At 61.9% G+C, this 15341-nt stretch overlaps 1 protein-coding gene across 1 annotated transcript; it reads right to left on the reverse strand.

Moving 5' to 3' along the window:
• Window positions 1-594: 594 nt before the first annotated feature.
• MMP9 (matrix metallopeptidase 9) lies at window positions 595-7639 on the reverse strand. Its single transcript, XM_026721765.2, has 13 exons — window positions 7379-7639; window positions 6735-6964; window positions 6327-6475; window positions 6060-6191; window positions 5801-5974; window positions 4952-5125; window positions 4523-4696; window positions 3942-4097; window positions 3412-3613; window positions 3178-3317; window positions 2922-3072; window positions 2514-2617; window positions 595-1623 (listed from the first exon to the last, which is right to left on the reverse strand). Exons 1-13 carry the CDS (start codon window positions 7532-7534, stop codon window positions 1514-1516), a joined length of 2052 nt encoding a protein of 683 aa, XP_026577550.2. The 5' UTR covers window positions 7535-7639; the 3' UTR covers window positions 595-1513.
• Between the last annotated feature and the right edge of the window lie 7702 nt (window positions 7640-15341).

The raw sequence follows: 15341 nt of genomic DNA on the forward strand, positions 1-15341 counted from the left end.
TGAGCTTCTTCACCAGGACTGGGTCCTTGACTTATGACCACAATTGAGCCCAACATTTCTGTGGCTAAGCAAGACATTTGTTCAGTGAATTTTGCCCCATTTCACGAGCTTTCTTGCCACCATTGTTAAGTGAAACACCGCAGTTGTTCAGTTAGTAACATGGTTGTTAAGTGAATCAGAAGGTTGCAAAAGGCAATCACGTGACCCTGGGACACGGTGATCGTCATAAATATGAGCCACTTGCCGAGCGGCTGAATTTTGGTCGCGTGACCATCATGTGAAAAATGGTCATAAGCCACTTTTTTCAGCAGCGCTGTAATTTCGGTCACTAAATGAGCAGTTGTAGGTTGTGGGCTCCCTATAACACAATTTGTGGAGCCATTTAATGTACAGTTTTCTAGTTTGCACGGCTGAACTTTTCTTTTTTTAAATTAAAAACGGGGCTTTTTGTGGCCTTTCTGAGCCGCAGGTCCTTCCACGCGAGGCCCAGACTGGAGACCGGCCCGAACCCCCTGAAGTGTGACGGACAGGACTTCATTCCCCACCCGACGGAACCCGAGTTAGAGCCGAATGGACAGAAAACGTGCAACAAAATAAAACTAAACCAAATATTTATTTCCAAAAAAACAACACCAGGGATACGGTGCAGGTCGCCCAATTGACAGCAGTCCAGGCAATGCTCCAAGCGAACCCCAGCAGGCCCTCCCCCAAATATAAGGAGGGGGGAGGGAGGGAGAGATGGCACAGAAACCGGGCTTCAGCCCCCCAACAACCAAGGGGAAAGGGAACCCGGAATTTAGCCTGGCATCCGTTTGCCCAACTTCTGCAGGGAGGAGCGATCGAAGCTTCTTGGCCGCCTCGGCAAAAGGACATTAAAATCTCCTCCACACGATACGGAGTCAGAGCCCTCGAGGCTCCGCTCTGTCGCCTTCCTTCGCCCCCAAAATTACTGGGGTAATTTCAGCAGGGGGCTGGACTAGGCGACCTCCAAGGTCCCTCTCAACTCTCTCATTCTGTTTAAGCCAGGTATCCAAATCACCCCCGACGGGAAGCAGCTCTTGGCAAGGCAGAGCCTGCGTTGGATTCCAGGGCAAGAGGGCGCAAAGTGGGGAGCAGACAGGAGCCCCCCCCCCCCGCTTTCAATAGCACATACTTAGTTCCAAAGTGGCAAAGAGCCCCCCCCCACAACCCCCCCCATGAAGCCTCCCTACCAGAGGCTTCCGGAGGGAGGGAGGGACGGAGGCAAGGGGAGGGGCTCGTGGCCGGAGCTTCCCATCAGTGGATCAGTGGATTCCCACCCCCACCCCCCATGCAGCCCCTCCCTGCTCCTGGCAGGTCTTCCGGAGGCTGAGGGGGCCCGAGGGGGCCAGGGCAGCATTTGGCCCACCGATGAGAGAGGCGGCCCCATCAGCTGGCCAGCCAGGCAGGGGTCAAAGCTGCGCGTCGATGCCGCCTCCGTGTCCAGAGGCCTTTCGAAGCACTGGGGGGGGGGGTGGTCCAGGTGGGATGGGTCTCACTGCTCAGGGCACTTCAGGACGTCCTGCTTGAAGGACCCCACCCGGGTCACCTGGTAGCGGGGGCTCATTTGCCAGCAGTAGGGGTGGCGACAGAAGTGGAAGCGCCCTGGAAGAGGGGAAAGGGCTGGTGAGGGCAAGCAGGCACCGCAGAGCGGCCCCAGGGAGGGAACCTCAGGGTCCCCCAGAGGTCATCTCCTCGTGTCCAAGGAGGCCAGGCAGAGGAGAGGTGTGGGGTTCAGGGGCAGCACCCCCATTACTGCAAAGGCTCCTGGGAGGGAGGAAGACACCTAAACCAGACCCAGAGCTCCCAGCCTGGCCTCCGCTCCCGCCCTCACCCCCCCACGGTGTCCCCCAAGGCTGCCTTATTCCCTGGGGGGGGGGAGAAAGGCCCTTGGCCCCCCCCCAGCTTCCCCAGGGCCAGGCGTGGCCAGCAGACGCCTCCCCGTCTGCTTTGCATCCCAGAAGGGAGTCAGAGATGGGGGGGGTGCAGAAAGAGCCCCCAGACCGCAACCACCAAGAGTAGGAGAGGAAGGGGAGTTTCCCCCCCACCTCACACCCTGGAGGGTCTCTTGGGGGGGGGCTCTTCCACCGAATTCAGGCACTCAGGCATCCTCCCCCTTTCTCTCCCAGGAAAGCCCCCACCTAAGAGGGGCTGCCCCAGAGCCAAACCAGAGGAGTTCCAGCAGCCCCACAAGTTAAAAGCTCTGGGTGTGTGTGTGTGTGTGTGTGTGTGTGTATGTGTGTGTTTGTGTGTGTCAGTGCCTCCTACATGGGGGGGGGGTTCCCCTTCCCTCCCCCCCCTCCTGCTTGGGCAGAACCAGGGCGGGCCAGCCGGGGTCAGGGATGCTCTTGTCCGCTGCTGCCCTCTAGTGGCCGACTCCCTCCTGCAGCCCCGATTCCCCACAGCTCCTTGCTGGGAGGGGGAGAGTTCCTGGGCTGCCCCCCGGCACAGGAGCCATGAGGAGGGGGCTGCCGGGCCGCTCCTGCCCCCCTTACCTTTGTACTGGAAGACCAAGTCAGCATCAACGGGGACTCCAGGGAAGAGGCTGTCAAGGTAGCGCGGATACCCCCTGTCCACCCGCTCCTTCTTCACATCCAGCCTGGGGGGGGGTGGGGGCAGGAGGAAAAGTTAGCAAGGCCCCTAAAGATACCCTCTGGATGCCTCTTCTCGGGACCAGACTGAGAATCCCAGCTCTGCTTTCCTTCTCCCTCCAGGCGGTCTAGGGGCAACGCAGCCTCCCGCCAGCCCAGGCAGCCCAGGCAAAGCAGCCGGGGTTGGGTGGGGGCAGCTCCAGCCAGGAGGGGCTGGCTGGGGCTCCCGGAGGCTAGGCGGCTTTGGCTCCCAAAGGAAGGGCCTGCTTGGGCAGGGCCCCCGCATTCAGCCCCGCACCCCAGGCCACGTACCTCCAGAACTGATCTCCGCTGAAGAGCAGGACCCTCCCATGCCTCCGTATCAGGCTCCCCGCAATCTTGGGCACGTCTCTCCCGATGCCCAGCTTGTCCAGGCTCCGAGGGCCGACCAGGCGTGGCCCCTGGGACACCCAGAAGCGCTGGCCTGCAGAGGAAGGGGAGGGAGGGTGGGTGGCTGAGCAGGGGCCCCTCAGCAGGGAGAGAGGCCGGGGGCCTCCCGAGGGTCCTTTGGGTGGGGAGGGGGCCTCACCTGAGAAGAAGAAGAGCTTCTTGGTCAGAGGGTCCTGGAAAGCCGCGTCAATCACGTCCGGGAGGGCCGGCCAGGTGCTCTGGATGCGCAGGGGGCCCTCCAGGGGGCCGGCCCCAGTGCCCGACATGCGCCAGTATTGCCTGAGCAGGAAAGGCAGCTCAGCCTGGGCCCTCCGTGGGCACAGAGAGACCCCCGCCCCCAGCTCCGCCCGGCCCCTCCTGCCTCGCCTCTCACCCGTCCTTGAAGAAGTGCAGCACCTTCTGGATCTCACCCACCCCGTCGAAGCCCCCCAGGCGGCAGGCGCTGCTCCGGCCGTCCCCAGCAGGGGTCTCGGTCACGGAAGAGTCGTCGTCGTCCACGGTGGAGGAGTCCCCAGCTTCGGTGGGGTCCTGGGGAGGCGGGCTGGGCGGCGTGGGCTGAGGGCCTGATCCTCGACCTAGTGGTGGGGGGCAGCACAAGCACATCAGAGGCACAGAGTTCCCCTCCCCTGGGGAGGAAGCAGCTCAAGAGTGGAGCTGGGGGGAGCTCCTTTGATGGTGGGGGACTGCAGTGCTTTGCAGGGGTGGGCTAGAGGACCTCCAGGGGTCCTTCCACATCACGCTAAAGTAATTTGGGCCTCCTGTTTTTCCTGGAAGCGGCTTCCAGACCAAGGTCACTCAGGACACGGTCTCTGAATAGCCCCCCCACAATTCCCCCGGGAGCTCCCCAGGCAGGGCCAGAGGGCTGCCTGTTCCAGGGACCACCACCCCCGCCCACCTGCTCACCATAGAGATACTGGATTCCGGCCACGTCATCCGAGTGCAGCTGGAAGTCAGCCAGGTAGGTGTACATGGGGTACATGAGGGCTTCCCGGACGCTGGAGTGCTCCAGGCCCAGCGAGTGGCCGAACTCGTGTGCCGCCACCAGGAAGAGGCTGTAACCTGGGGGTGCAAAGCGGCAGCAGAGGCCGGACCGGGGCCCTCAGTCCCTGGGGCCCCTGGAACTTCGTCTCCCGCCCCCTTCTCCTGCTGAGGAAGGCAGCCATTCCCCTCCCCCTGGCGGAGAGTCCTCCCGACACCCTTGGTGCCTGTGTGTGCGTGCCCAAGTGAAGGGTCCCCCTGCCCCGCCCTGTTCCTTGGCCAAGGGAGCCAGCCCTGCCTGGAAGGCTCTTCTGGGGCCAGCCCAGGTGTGTGCCAAGGGCACGTGGAAATGGTACCTATTTACCTGCCATTTCTCCACTACTGCGCCTGCTCTCAGAGAGGAGCTGGGGCAAGGAACGGGCTGCTCTCCGCCTCGCGTGGCACTCGGTTGGGTGGGCTGAGTCCCCACCCCACCAGGAGGGCGGGGAGGCGGGCTTCCCCCTTACCTTGGTCAGGGCAAAGGCCCCACTTCTTGTCTGCATCGTAGTCGTTGGTGGTGGCGCACCAGAGCTTCCCATCAGTGCGTCCCTCGGAGGTGCAGCTGTTGTACGTCTGGCCCAGGAACTTGAAGGGGAAGGAGCAGGGATCGCCCTGGGAGTTCCCTCCAATCACCGCCGTGTCTGGGGGGGGTGGGGGGAGAGGGAGAGGTCAGCCTTGGCCCCCAGACCCAGAAGTCTGGGCAGCCCCCCGAAGGCCTCAGCGGCCAAGCAGAACCACCTGGAGCGGAACAGGAGACGGTCAGGGCTGGTCTGGGGGCTCTGCAGCTGCACCCCCCTGCACCCCAGTAACGCCAGGGCGTGTCCCTGGGCACGGGCAGAGGGCTTTCCCCCCACCACACCTCCTCCTGACCACCACCTGGCCCCCACCCCACCTACCTCTATTCGGGCAGAAGCCGTATTTCTTGTCCCGGTCAAAGTTGCCGGTGGTGGCGCACCAGCGGTAGCCGTCTGTGCGCCCATCGGTGGTGCAGCTCTGGTAGGATTTGCCCTCGAAGACAAAGGGGAAGACGCACTTCTGTCCGTCGCTGTTCCCGTCGTAGGTGAAGAGCACTAGCAAAGCCGCCAGGAGAAAGGAACTCACCCAAAAGTCCCAGGAAACCAAACTTCCCCCCCCCCCCTCGCTCCGTTCTCTTGGCGATTTATTACATTCAATTGATACGCCCCCCGTGAAGCTAAAGAAGGAGGACCAGGGGCTCCCAAATGGATGGAAGGGGAGACCTCCCCCCAGTCAGAGCCTGAGTGGGGCCTGCTTGCTTCCCCCCCTCCCGCTTTTCGCTTCTCCCCCTGGGAGGGGCTGGGCAGGTGCCCACTTTTGGACGCACACACCCCCATCTCCCCACACCCCGTGGGGGCAACCAGGGTGTCAGTCCTGATCAATCCACTCGCAGGAGATTCCAGCCACTTCTCTGAAATGGTTTCGGGCAGGGGCCCCCAACCCCAGGCAGGCCGGAAACCGGGACGTGCCAACCAGCGAAGCCCCTTCCAGCAGCACTCGAAACCAGGCCCCCTCCGGCCCACCACCGAAGAAGCTCTCGGCGTGGAGCGGCTCCCTGGGGCCCAAAGGTCGGAAGCTGCTGGGCTAGGGCCTGCTGCTTGAGCAGGGGGCTGGACTAGAAGACCTCCAAGGTCCCTCCCAGCTCTGTTCTGTTCTATGCTCTGTTCTGCCTTGTCCTGTCCCGTTCCGTTCCACTCCCCGCTCCCAGTTTCCGGGCATCGGCTGCTCACGTTCGCTGGGGCAGAAGCCGTATTTCTTGTCCCGGTCAAAGTTGGGGGTGGTGGCGCACCAGGGCAGCCCGTCATCTCGCCCGTCGGTGGTGCAGGAGGCATAGCTTCGGCCCTCAAAGGTGAAGGGGAAGCGGCAGGAAGAGCCGTTGGCGTTGCCAAAGTAGGTCTTCACCACTGCTTGGAGAAGAGGGGGAGCGGCCGTCAGGCGGGCAAGGCCCCGGACCCCAGAGACGCACCAGCCAGCTAGTGGGCCACTCACCGATGCCCGTGCCCAGCGTCCAGAGCTCGTCGTCGTCGAAATGGGCGTCCCCGCTGAACCGGTCTTTGCCGGGAGGGAAGGCGTGGGCCAGGAGGTTGTCCTTGCCATCAAAAGGGTAGCCATCACCGTGCTCTGGGGGGGGGAGGAGGAGAAGGGTCACAGTCCCGGCGGGGATCCTGCCAAGCTGGGAGCCTCCAGGCAGGCAGGCAGGGGGGAGGGGGGGTCCCAGTTGCCCCCCAACCCTCTTCTCCTCCCGCCCCAACTCACCTCCGGTTCCAAACTGGATGAGGATGTCCACCTCCCCCTCCTGCCGGCGGGTGAAGGTGAGGGGCGTCACCTGGCTCCACACCCGGAAGGCTCTGGCGAAAGCGTCTTCGATGATGGAGCCGTCCAGGTCAGGGGAATAGTTGACCACCCTGCCAAGGAGCAGAGGAGGAGGAGGAGGCTCGGAGGCTGCCAGTCTGCCAGGCGCCCCCAAGCAAGCCCTGCCCCGGCCCCTCTCCCCGCGCGCGCACACGCACGCACACGCACGCACGCCCGGGAAAACACGGGTCTGCCTCTGAGGGGAGGAGGGCAGCCTTCCCCGATCTGACTCTTGGGGTCCCCTCCACTTGCACTCCGCCGCGGGGGGGCGGGAGGGGGCTGTGAACCCGCCGACGGTGCCCGCTCGCTCACCGGTAGGTGAGGTCTGTGTGGTCCCACTTGAGGTCGCCCTGGAAGGTTTGGAAGCCACCCACGTCCGGCACTCCGCAGCGGGGCGCCCGCATGGCCGCGCGGGTGGAGGCGTCCAGCTGCCCTGTTTCCGGCAAGCCCAGCCGCTTCTGCATGGCCTTGAGGGGGGTCTCCAGCTTCACCTGTCCCCCGGGGTTGGTCCCCGTCAAGTACCCGTAACGCTGGAGGTAGCGCTGCGGAGGAGAGAAGAGGGCGCTAGCGGAGGGCTTCTGGCCCAGGAAGGCAGCCGGCGGAGGTGTGGCAAGCGGGGGACGGGCGGCGGGGGCGTGGGTGAGGACGGGGCAGGACCGTCTTGTTGACCTCGGTCACCCGGGGTCCACAGTCAGTCACTGGCACCCAATGAAGAGCCGGGTGGGGTCACAGGCGGGGTTGGTGTCTCACCACGGCGCCCGCACTTGCGCCACCTGACCTGGGCCGGGCGAGCGCAGCGCAGCGCCAGCTGAAAGCGCACGGGGCCTGCGGGGGCCTGGGGGCAGCCGGGCGCGCCGGAGGGATCGCGCCGCCCCGCTCGCTCTCGCCAAGTACGAAGTACCCTCCCGGCTCTGTCCAGCGTAGGGCCCGCGGGAGCGCGCAGCTTGGGGACTCACGAGGGCAAGCTCCCGGTCCGTCAAGCCGCTGACCGCGTCCCCGGGGAAGTGGACGACCAGCGGACCCTTCCCTTCCAGCAGGGCGGCCCTCGTGCAGGGCAGCGGCAGGAGCGCCAGGAGGAGGAGGAGGAGGCCCGGGGCTGCGGGGACCCTCATGGCTGCGGAGGCGAGGCGGGCGGGGGTCTCGGGTGCAGCGCGTCTCTCCTGCTCCGGGCTGCGGGTAGTGCCAAGCTCAGCCGAGCACAGCCGTCTGCAGCCCGACCGCCGGCGGGGCCCTTTATGGTCCTCGGGGAGAGCGAAGGGGGGAAGGCTGAGTCAGCTGCGGTCCCTCCCCCGCACCCCGGACGAGGGGAGAATCGGGGCGGGGGGCTGCCACTTCCTGGACCTGTCTCAACAGGAAATGTGAAACACCGCCGGGACTGGCGGCGGGTTCGAAGAGGGCAGCCGTCCGCCTTGACGGGGCTCGCAAGCTGATGCCACCGCTGGGAGCCAACATCCCGGGGCCCACCTGGCTTCCCTGCCCCCCCCCCGCACCTGGTTCCTGGCCCTCTGTGGGTTGGCATTGGCAGCACCAGAGCCCCTTCAGGCGCTGCCCCACTGCCCCCTCGCTCCCTCCAACAGGGCAGGGTGGGATGGAGACCCTCAGGGCGAGGGGTGGGCTAGGAGAAGGGTGGCCTTGGGCTGCTGGATGGACCGGGGGGGGGGGGCTGCCTGCCCCAGCCTCCAACCCAGGCCCCCTTCCTGGGCGTTCTTCTTTGTCTGACCAAGCCTCAGACACAGGCCCAGGCCCTGGGGGAGTGCTCGGGGCAGCCCTGGCTCTGTCTTGGGGTACATGGAGGAGGCCGGGACACTCCCAGAGCCTTCCCTTTCCCTCATGCCTCCCCCCAAGAACAGGGCCCCGGGGCCTCTCTGCCAGACCAAGGGCCCTAGGGCCCTGAGGCAGGGGGCTGGCCCGTGAGGAGGGACCCTGGGCGGTTTCGCCCATACAGGCTGACCAGGAAGTTCTTGGACATCCTGGCTGAATTGGGAGTGCGGAGCTTTCACCCTGCAGGCTGCCCTCCCTCCCTCCCTCCCAGCCAGCCCTCCCCAAGTCCCAGGAGGGGGGACCTGGGCGCCCTAACACACCTTTCCCCTCGCCCTGCTGGCTGAAACCTTTGGGCCCACTGGAATGTGGCACTCAAGGTGAGGGGGGGCAGGGGGAGCCCAGCAGCCTGTGGTTTCATCCCGCTGAGCTGGAGGCACTGAGCACAGCACGGCCTGTCCAGCTGCAGGGGAGGAACCGCTCCCTCCCTCGTGGGGCAACCTCTGCTGACCCCTCTCAGCGCTCCAGGGCTCTTCGTCTCCCCTCCAGGAGGAGGCAAAGGGCCCCCCTCCCCACCTTGGGCACATGGCGGTGGGGTGGGGGGCTTGGCATGGCAAGTCCAAAGGGCTCCCTGTATAGAAAGGCTTTGTCAAAGCGAGCACCCAGGGAGGGCCACGTCCCACACACCCCCCCCATCCAGAAGGAGACTCTGGTTGTCTGCCCAGGGGAAGCTTATTCTGCAGGAGCCCCGGAGAGCTCAGATCCCCCGGGGTCATCCTGTGACTCGAGAGGGGCAGGGAATCCACACACCCCCCTCCAGTGACCCACCTGGAGTTTCCCTCTTCTGCTCCCAGACAGAGCCGGGGAGGCCGCCTCTGTCTCCCTGCCTCCTTCCAAGGTGTCTCATGGGGAAATCCCCAGGTGGGAGTGGGGGGGGGATTTTTCATGCCACCCAATGCCCATCCTCTCCCTCTGGGCGCTTGGGGCTCGGCGTGAAGCAGGAACCAAGGTTCGCCCCTTGCCTGCTGCCCGAAGACCCTGGTGTCCTGCATTTATCTGGGCTAGCGGCGTGTGAATGCAGCCCGGGTGACTTGTGCAGACAAGCTTTTCAAGGCGAGTGTGCTGGGAGACTGGTTGGGTGTCGATTAATGCTAGATCCGGGTCAGTCAAGTGCTGATTAGCAGAGGTACAGAGCTGGGAGGCAGCTGGGGTGCGTGTGTGTGTGTGTGCGTGTGTGTCTTCTAATGCAACTTCCCCATTTCAGACCAGCTCTGGTTAAAAACATCCAGCGTTGGAGCATCCACAACTTCTGGTGGCGAGCCATTCTGGTGGTTAACTGTTCTCACCGTTGGAAAGTTTCTCCTCAATTTCAGATTCCTTGATGACTTTTGTTTCTTCTTCTGCCTTCGGGGTCTTTGGAAAAGAAGTTGCCCGCCCCCGTCTTCTCTGGGGCAGCCCCTCAAATACTGGAAGACTGCCCTCCTGGGGTCCCTGGTCCTTCTCTTCACTACCCAATCCCAGCAACCGTTCTTGGTATGTTTTAGCCTCCAGCCCCTCATCCTCTTGGTTGCTTTTCTCTGCGCTCTTCCCAGAGTGGGCTTGGCAAAACAGAGGGTGCCCAAATGAGGACACAGGCTAAACCTACTTATTTATTTTAAACGTTTAGATAATATTTGCACCGTATCCAAGGAGGATGTCAGATCCGTGTATTGGCCATTCTTCAGTGGAAGAAGGGGGGAAGTTGGTACAAATAATCCTTTATGATGTAACCTGAATATAGTAAATCCTATATTGATTTTGTATAACTTGCACATGATATACACGATATACGTTGAAGAGATAACAGGATGAGAAGGAACCATAAAAATTCCAGCCCTGGAAGACGCTCCTGTGCACTACGCTAAGTTCCCAGACAGGGGGAGGGGGAATTACCTTGTGGGTTCTTTGTTTGACTAAATCCACATCTGAATGAGAGGAGGGGTTTTAGCTTCTTTTATCTAGGACTGTCTGCCTGCACATATCTTAAGACTCTGCTTTGCCTGGTGTTGAGATAAAATCCCTTTCGATAAAGGATTTCTTTTGGACCACCTGCTCTTCAGATTTCTTTTGGACCACCTGCTCTTCAACCTTTTCGGTTGAAGGGGAAAAGGTCCAGTTCTTATGAGGATGCCTGCATGCACTCAACCCCTGGCCTGCCAGGCCTAGGCCTCCATGGGGGGAATCCCACGGGGGGGTCTTCTTTGAGTCCTTGGATCTGCTTTCTGGTTTTTTCTCTCCTTTCTCTTCCCATATTTGGCCCTTTGCAGAGGGTGATTCCGCTTCCCGTGGAGCCTGCTCCTTGTGGCCCATTTCGCTGACCACCCCTTTTCTCTGTGGGGCAACAACTGGGACTTTCACGGGGGGGCACTGCCAGTTGGATGTTGAGACACAGGATGAGCTCATCGTCCCCTGGGACCCGACAGCCAAGCTCCTCATCTCCAGCCAAGGCCCAGGAGCCGCCTCTCTGCCAGCCAGGCAGAATCCTGGCCGCCTTGGGAACGTCCGGGGATCCGGCAGTCCGGGGGTAGCCTGGTAGGGGCCGGAGAGATGTTCTGGGAGGGGTGGGTGGGAAGCCCACCCGCTAGGCCATTTGTGGGGGAGTCCCCAGGGCCCCAAGAGGGATGCAGCCTCATTCCCTCCCCCCCACCCAGGGCCCCGGGTGAGTCGGCAGCCTCTGGCTGGAGAAAAGGGAAGAGCCCCGTGGGAAGTAAGCCGCCACTAGCCTCTGAGTCACGGCGGGGCCTTTGACTGGTCATGGGGGATTCCCCTCCACCTCTTCCTCCTCCACCTCCTCCTCTGGGGGTAGGAGAGGACAGGCCTGCTCAGGCTCGCAGGAGCCCGACTCGGCTGTTGGGAGCAGCCTGGGGACCCCGGATGGCCTCCCCTCTCCAGGCGGATGCGATCGGGCCCATCACAGCGTTGCTGTGGGTGCTCTCACAAAATGGCGGTGGGGGGCTGCCTGTGTATGCAGCTGCTGTTGTTGGGGTCCTTCTCCCTCCACTCCCCACCCCACAAAGGACCCCCCATCAGAGACCCCGCCTCCTGAGCTCCTCTGCACTGGGCTTATTCTGTGCAAAACGCCAAGGCTACGAAGGAGAGGAAAAAGTCCTCGACTTACGATCACAACGGAGCCCCGAAATCCTGTGGTGAAGCGAGACGTTTGTGAACTGAATTTAGCCCCATTTTACAACCTTTCTTGCCACCGTTGTTAAGTGAATCACCGCTGTTGGTAAGCCACGTGGTTGTTCAGTGCGCCAGGTTCCCCCGTTGGCTTTGCTGGTCCAAAGGTTGCAAAAGGGGATCACGTGCCACCCCCGCCCCCATGGGACACCGAGACCGTCATAAATGTGAGTCAGTGGCCAAGGGGCTGGATTTCGATCCCGTGACCGGGGGGAGGTTGCAATGGTCGTCAGCCCCTCCTTTCAGGACCATTGCCACTTTGAACGGCCACTAAACGAAAGGTAAGTTGAGGGCTGCCTGGACAGGGAGGGGAGGGAGGGAGGTTCCCCACGCAGGGACCATTTGCCCAGCAGCCATTTAAAGCTGCAACTGCGCCAGAAAATGCGGCTTATGGACAGTCCTCGCCCGTGAGGACCGTCGCAGCATCTCCGGGTCCCCTGATCAAATCTGGGCTAACCGCCTGCATTTACGTCACTCGGAGGGTCGGATTCGCCCTCCGGGACCTTCCCAGCTGCCTTCCCACAAACAAAATCAAGGGGGGGAGGGGAGCCAGATCCGCTTAACGACTGAGTGATCTGCTTAACAGCCACGGCAAAAGAGGTTGTAAAGTCAGGCATGACTCACTTGCTCTGTTTAAGAATGGAAACCCTGATCCCACATTGGGGTCGTAACCTGAGGACCCCCTGTGGGTCTCTGCCACACTGACTGAAAGGTAAAACAGCCATTACCAGAGGTAACCCAAACCCACCATAAAGGCTACGGCTGGGCCTGAACAAATTCAATTTGAGAAGTACGAAAATATTCCATTTATAAAGCCAGTTGCTTTCTGGGGGGCACCTTTAAATCACACGGGGGGCTCCCTGGCCCAGTCCATCTGGTTTCCTCAGCCACCCTCTTGGAAGTGCTTGTCCTCTTCTCCCCGGGACTGACCCAAAGTCCCCCACTTGGCTGTCGTATGGCAGGCAGGACTAGAACTCGCAGCCTCCTAATTCTGGAGGCTTAATCGTAAATCCAACCGGCTGTCATAAAAAAAACACTGGGGTGTGTGTGTGGGGGGGGGGCTAATTTGGTGTCCAGAAAGCTGGGATCTGGGGTTGTGGGGATCCGTGCCAGCAGGTGGGCTCTTTTGCCCCTCGGTGCCCAAATCGCCCTCCTGCTGAGACTCCCAGCCGCTCCCAGCCCTGGTCAGCCTGATACAATCCATGATGAATGACCCCCCCCACACACACACAAACCCTTCGGTCCAGTAAGTGCAACCTCCTTGCAACCAAGGAGCGTGCTGTCCCCGTTTCTCTCCCCCCTTTGTTAGTTTCCGCACCCCTGCCGCCACTCAAAGAACACCTGCAAAGCCAAATGGATCAGCCAAACCAAACCAGGACAAGAGAAACACCTGAGTGGAAAGGAGCCGCTTTGGCCGAAGGGGGAACCCGGTCGGAGCTGCGGGGGTGCCACCTGGGCGCTCAGCTATGCCAACCTAGGCGAGGAAAGTCATCGTAAATTGCTAAAGAAAACCTTTTGCTTTGGGGGCTTTGCCAGGCCCAGCGGGGGGATTGGTGGGCAGCTCCTTCTCAACCTACAGAAAATAAGAGGAGGGCTCCTTGGACAAGTTAAGCCTTTGCAGGATTTATGGGGCCTGCCATACAAATAAACCCTGACCTGGGGGCCAGTTGATCCCCTTCTTCGCACTTAGGGTGACCAAGGCCAGGTTAGCCCCGAAATCTCCAAACTTGGCAACTTTTAAGACTTGTGAAGAAACTCCCAGAAGTCCACAAATCTTAAAAGTGCCAAGTTTGAGGACACCTCGACTCTATGTGTGTGTGTGTGTGTGCCCCTGTGTACACACAATTATGAAGTTCACATCTCCTTCCAGAACCGATGGCAAAGTCCCACCCCGAGGGAGGTCCATCCATCTGCAGGGTTCCATCAGCGGGCAAGGAGGACATCCAGACGGCCCCACCTCCTGGAGCTTGGGGCTGGCCTGGGGCAGACGAGCTGCTGGGCCCAAGACCCTGGAGCCCCGGGCCCCAGGCTGGGCCGCAAGAGCCGCGGGTCAGACCGCCTGCCTCCCCCCTTTCTGCGGGGAGCTCTCCCTGAAGAAGAGCGCAGAAGCTCCAGGTGGGCCCTGCCGGCCTTGCCCCGGTTACCTGCCCCACTGCTCGAGGCAAGGGACAGCCGGGGAGCAAACGGGCGGGGCCCCCTCCTCCTTTTCCAGAGCCGGGCTGAGGTCTCGGGGAGCCGGGCGGCCTTTCAGGCCTCCAAAGGTGCCACGCGCGTGGGGCGGAGAGGCCCACCCGGTCCCCCACGCGCGCAAGAGCCCGGGCTTCCCTTGGCCGAAACGTCCTTTATCCGCCCGCCGCGCGGAGCCCAGCGGGGCAGCGTCGCCCTTCCCGAGCACCCGGGGAGCCGCTCCTTCCCGCCGCCACCCCTCCTGCGCGTTTTGCCGGGAGGCGCAGTCGCGCGTGGCCGGCGGAGACGGAGAAACCGGCGAGTGGCAGCCGCAGCAGCCCGGGCCGCTGGTCCTTCGGCCGCTTCTCGTGACCGCGGGGCACCTGGCGAGCAGGGCGGCCCTCCTCCGCCACCCGCGGGTGGGAGGTCGGGCCTGTGGGAGAACGAAGCGCCCCCCCGCAGAAAGCCTCGGGCGCCAGAGGAGGCGGAGAGAAGCCCACCAGGCGAGGAGCGGGGGCAGTCAGAGGGGGCTACTTCCCATCGCGGGCCAGGTGCACGTGAATGTTGTTGCCCCGCAGCGGCTGGCAGGTTGTTCCAGCTCCCCCCCTTCCTTTGTGGGGGGGGTCCCCGAGCAGCAGAACATCAACTCCTTTCAGCCCTCACCCCCCAACTCCTCATGAAAGGGCGAAGCGCCCCCTGCTGCCCCAAAGGGATTCAGTGGAACCTGGGAGGGGGGGTGTCTCTCCCTGGGGAGCAGAAGGCAGAGCCCCCCAGCCCCCACCCCCGTGAAGACCCCTGGCGAGGAGGGGGCAGCGGAGAGATGGGGCAGAGATTGGCGACTGCTGGGAGGGCTGTTAACAGCCAAGCAGCCCAGCCAGCAGCCTCCCAGGAGAGGGATGGAGGGGGGGGGCTGAGGGGTTCTGGCTGGAGGGAGGCAGAGCCCCCCCAGTGGCTGCCCTGGTTACCCCGAGGGCCAGAGCTGGATGGCAGTTGTGGTGGCCCAGGCGTTGCCCCCAACCCTCTGCCTGGCTCTGCCTCTCTGGAGGGCAGGTCCTGCCATCTGCCCAGGTGAAGCTGCCCTGGCGATCGAGGCAAAATAGCGACCAACCGGGGAGGCACAAGGGAAACAGCCAGCCGGGCTCCTGTATCAACCCTGCCTAGTTCCTACGGCACCGAAAAAGGGGCTCCTGGCTGTTTTTCACAAAACCATCGCAGCATCTCCGCAGTCACGTGACCAAAATTCAGAGGCTGGGCAGCCAGCTCGTATTTATGACGGTCACAGTGTGTGGGGGGTGGGTCACACGATCCCCTTTTGCGACCTTCTGACAAACAGTCAATCAGGAAGCCGAGTTCATTTAACAAGCAGGTTGCTAACCTTAACGCCAGTAGTGCGACACTTAACAATAGCGGCAAGGAAGGTCGTAAAATGGGGCAAAACTCCCTGAATGGCTTAGCGACCAAAATGTTGGGCTACATTGTGGTCGTAAGTCAAGGAATAACTCTGCATTGAGCAACAAAGGAAGTTCTTCTGGCTTCAGGAAGGTCTCACAAAAAGCAGCTTTTTAAAGCCTTTCAGAATTGGTTTCCTTGTTGTGGTGCAATTATTGTTTTAACAGGCTGGAGATGGTTGACGCTCTTAGCCGGGAGAACCTCAAGCTTCCCAGTCAGAGGGAAAACAATGTTTGTTTGTGTCAGTATTAAACCGCGATTTGAAATGTGGACGCTAATAAATATAAGGTTAATTTTTCATCCAAAGCTCAATGCCAATAAACAAAC

This window comes from Pseudonaja textilis, chromosome 3, assembly GCF_049901715.1.
Source record: "Pseudonaja textilis isolate UNSWEBS1 chromosome 3, rPseTex1.2, whole genome shotgun sequence".
NCBI classification, from domain to species: domain Eukaryota; kingdom Metazoa; phylum Chordata; class Lepidosauria; order Squamata; family Elapidae; genus Pseudonaja; species Pseudonaja textilis.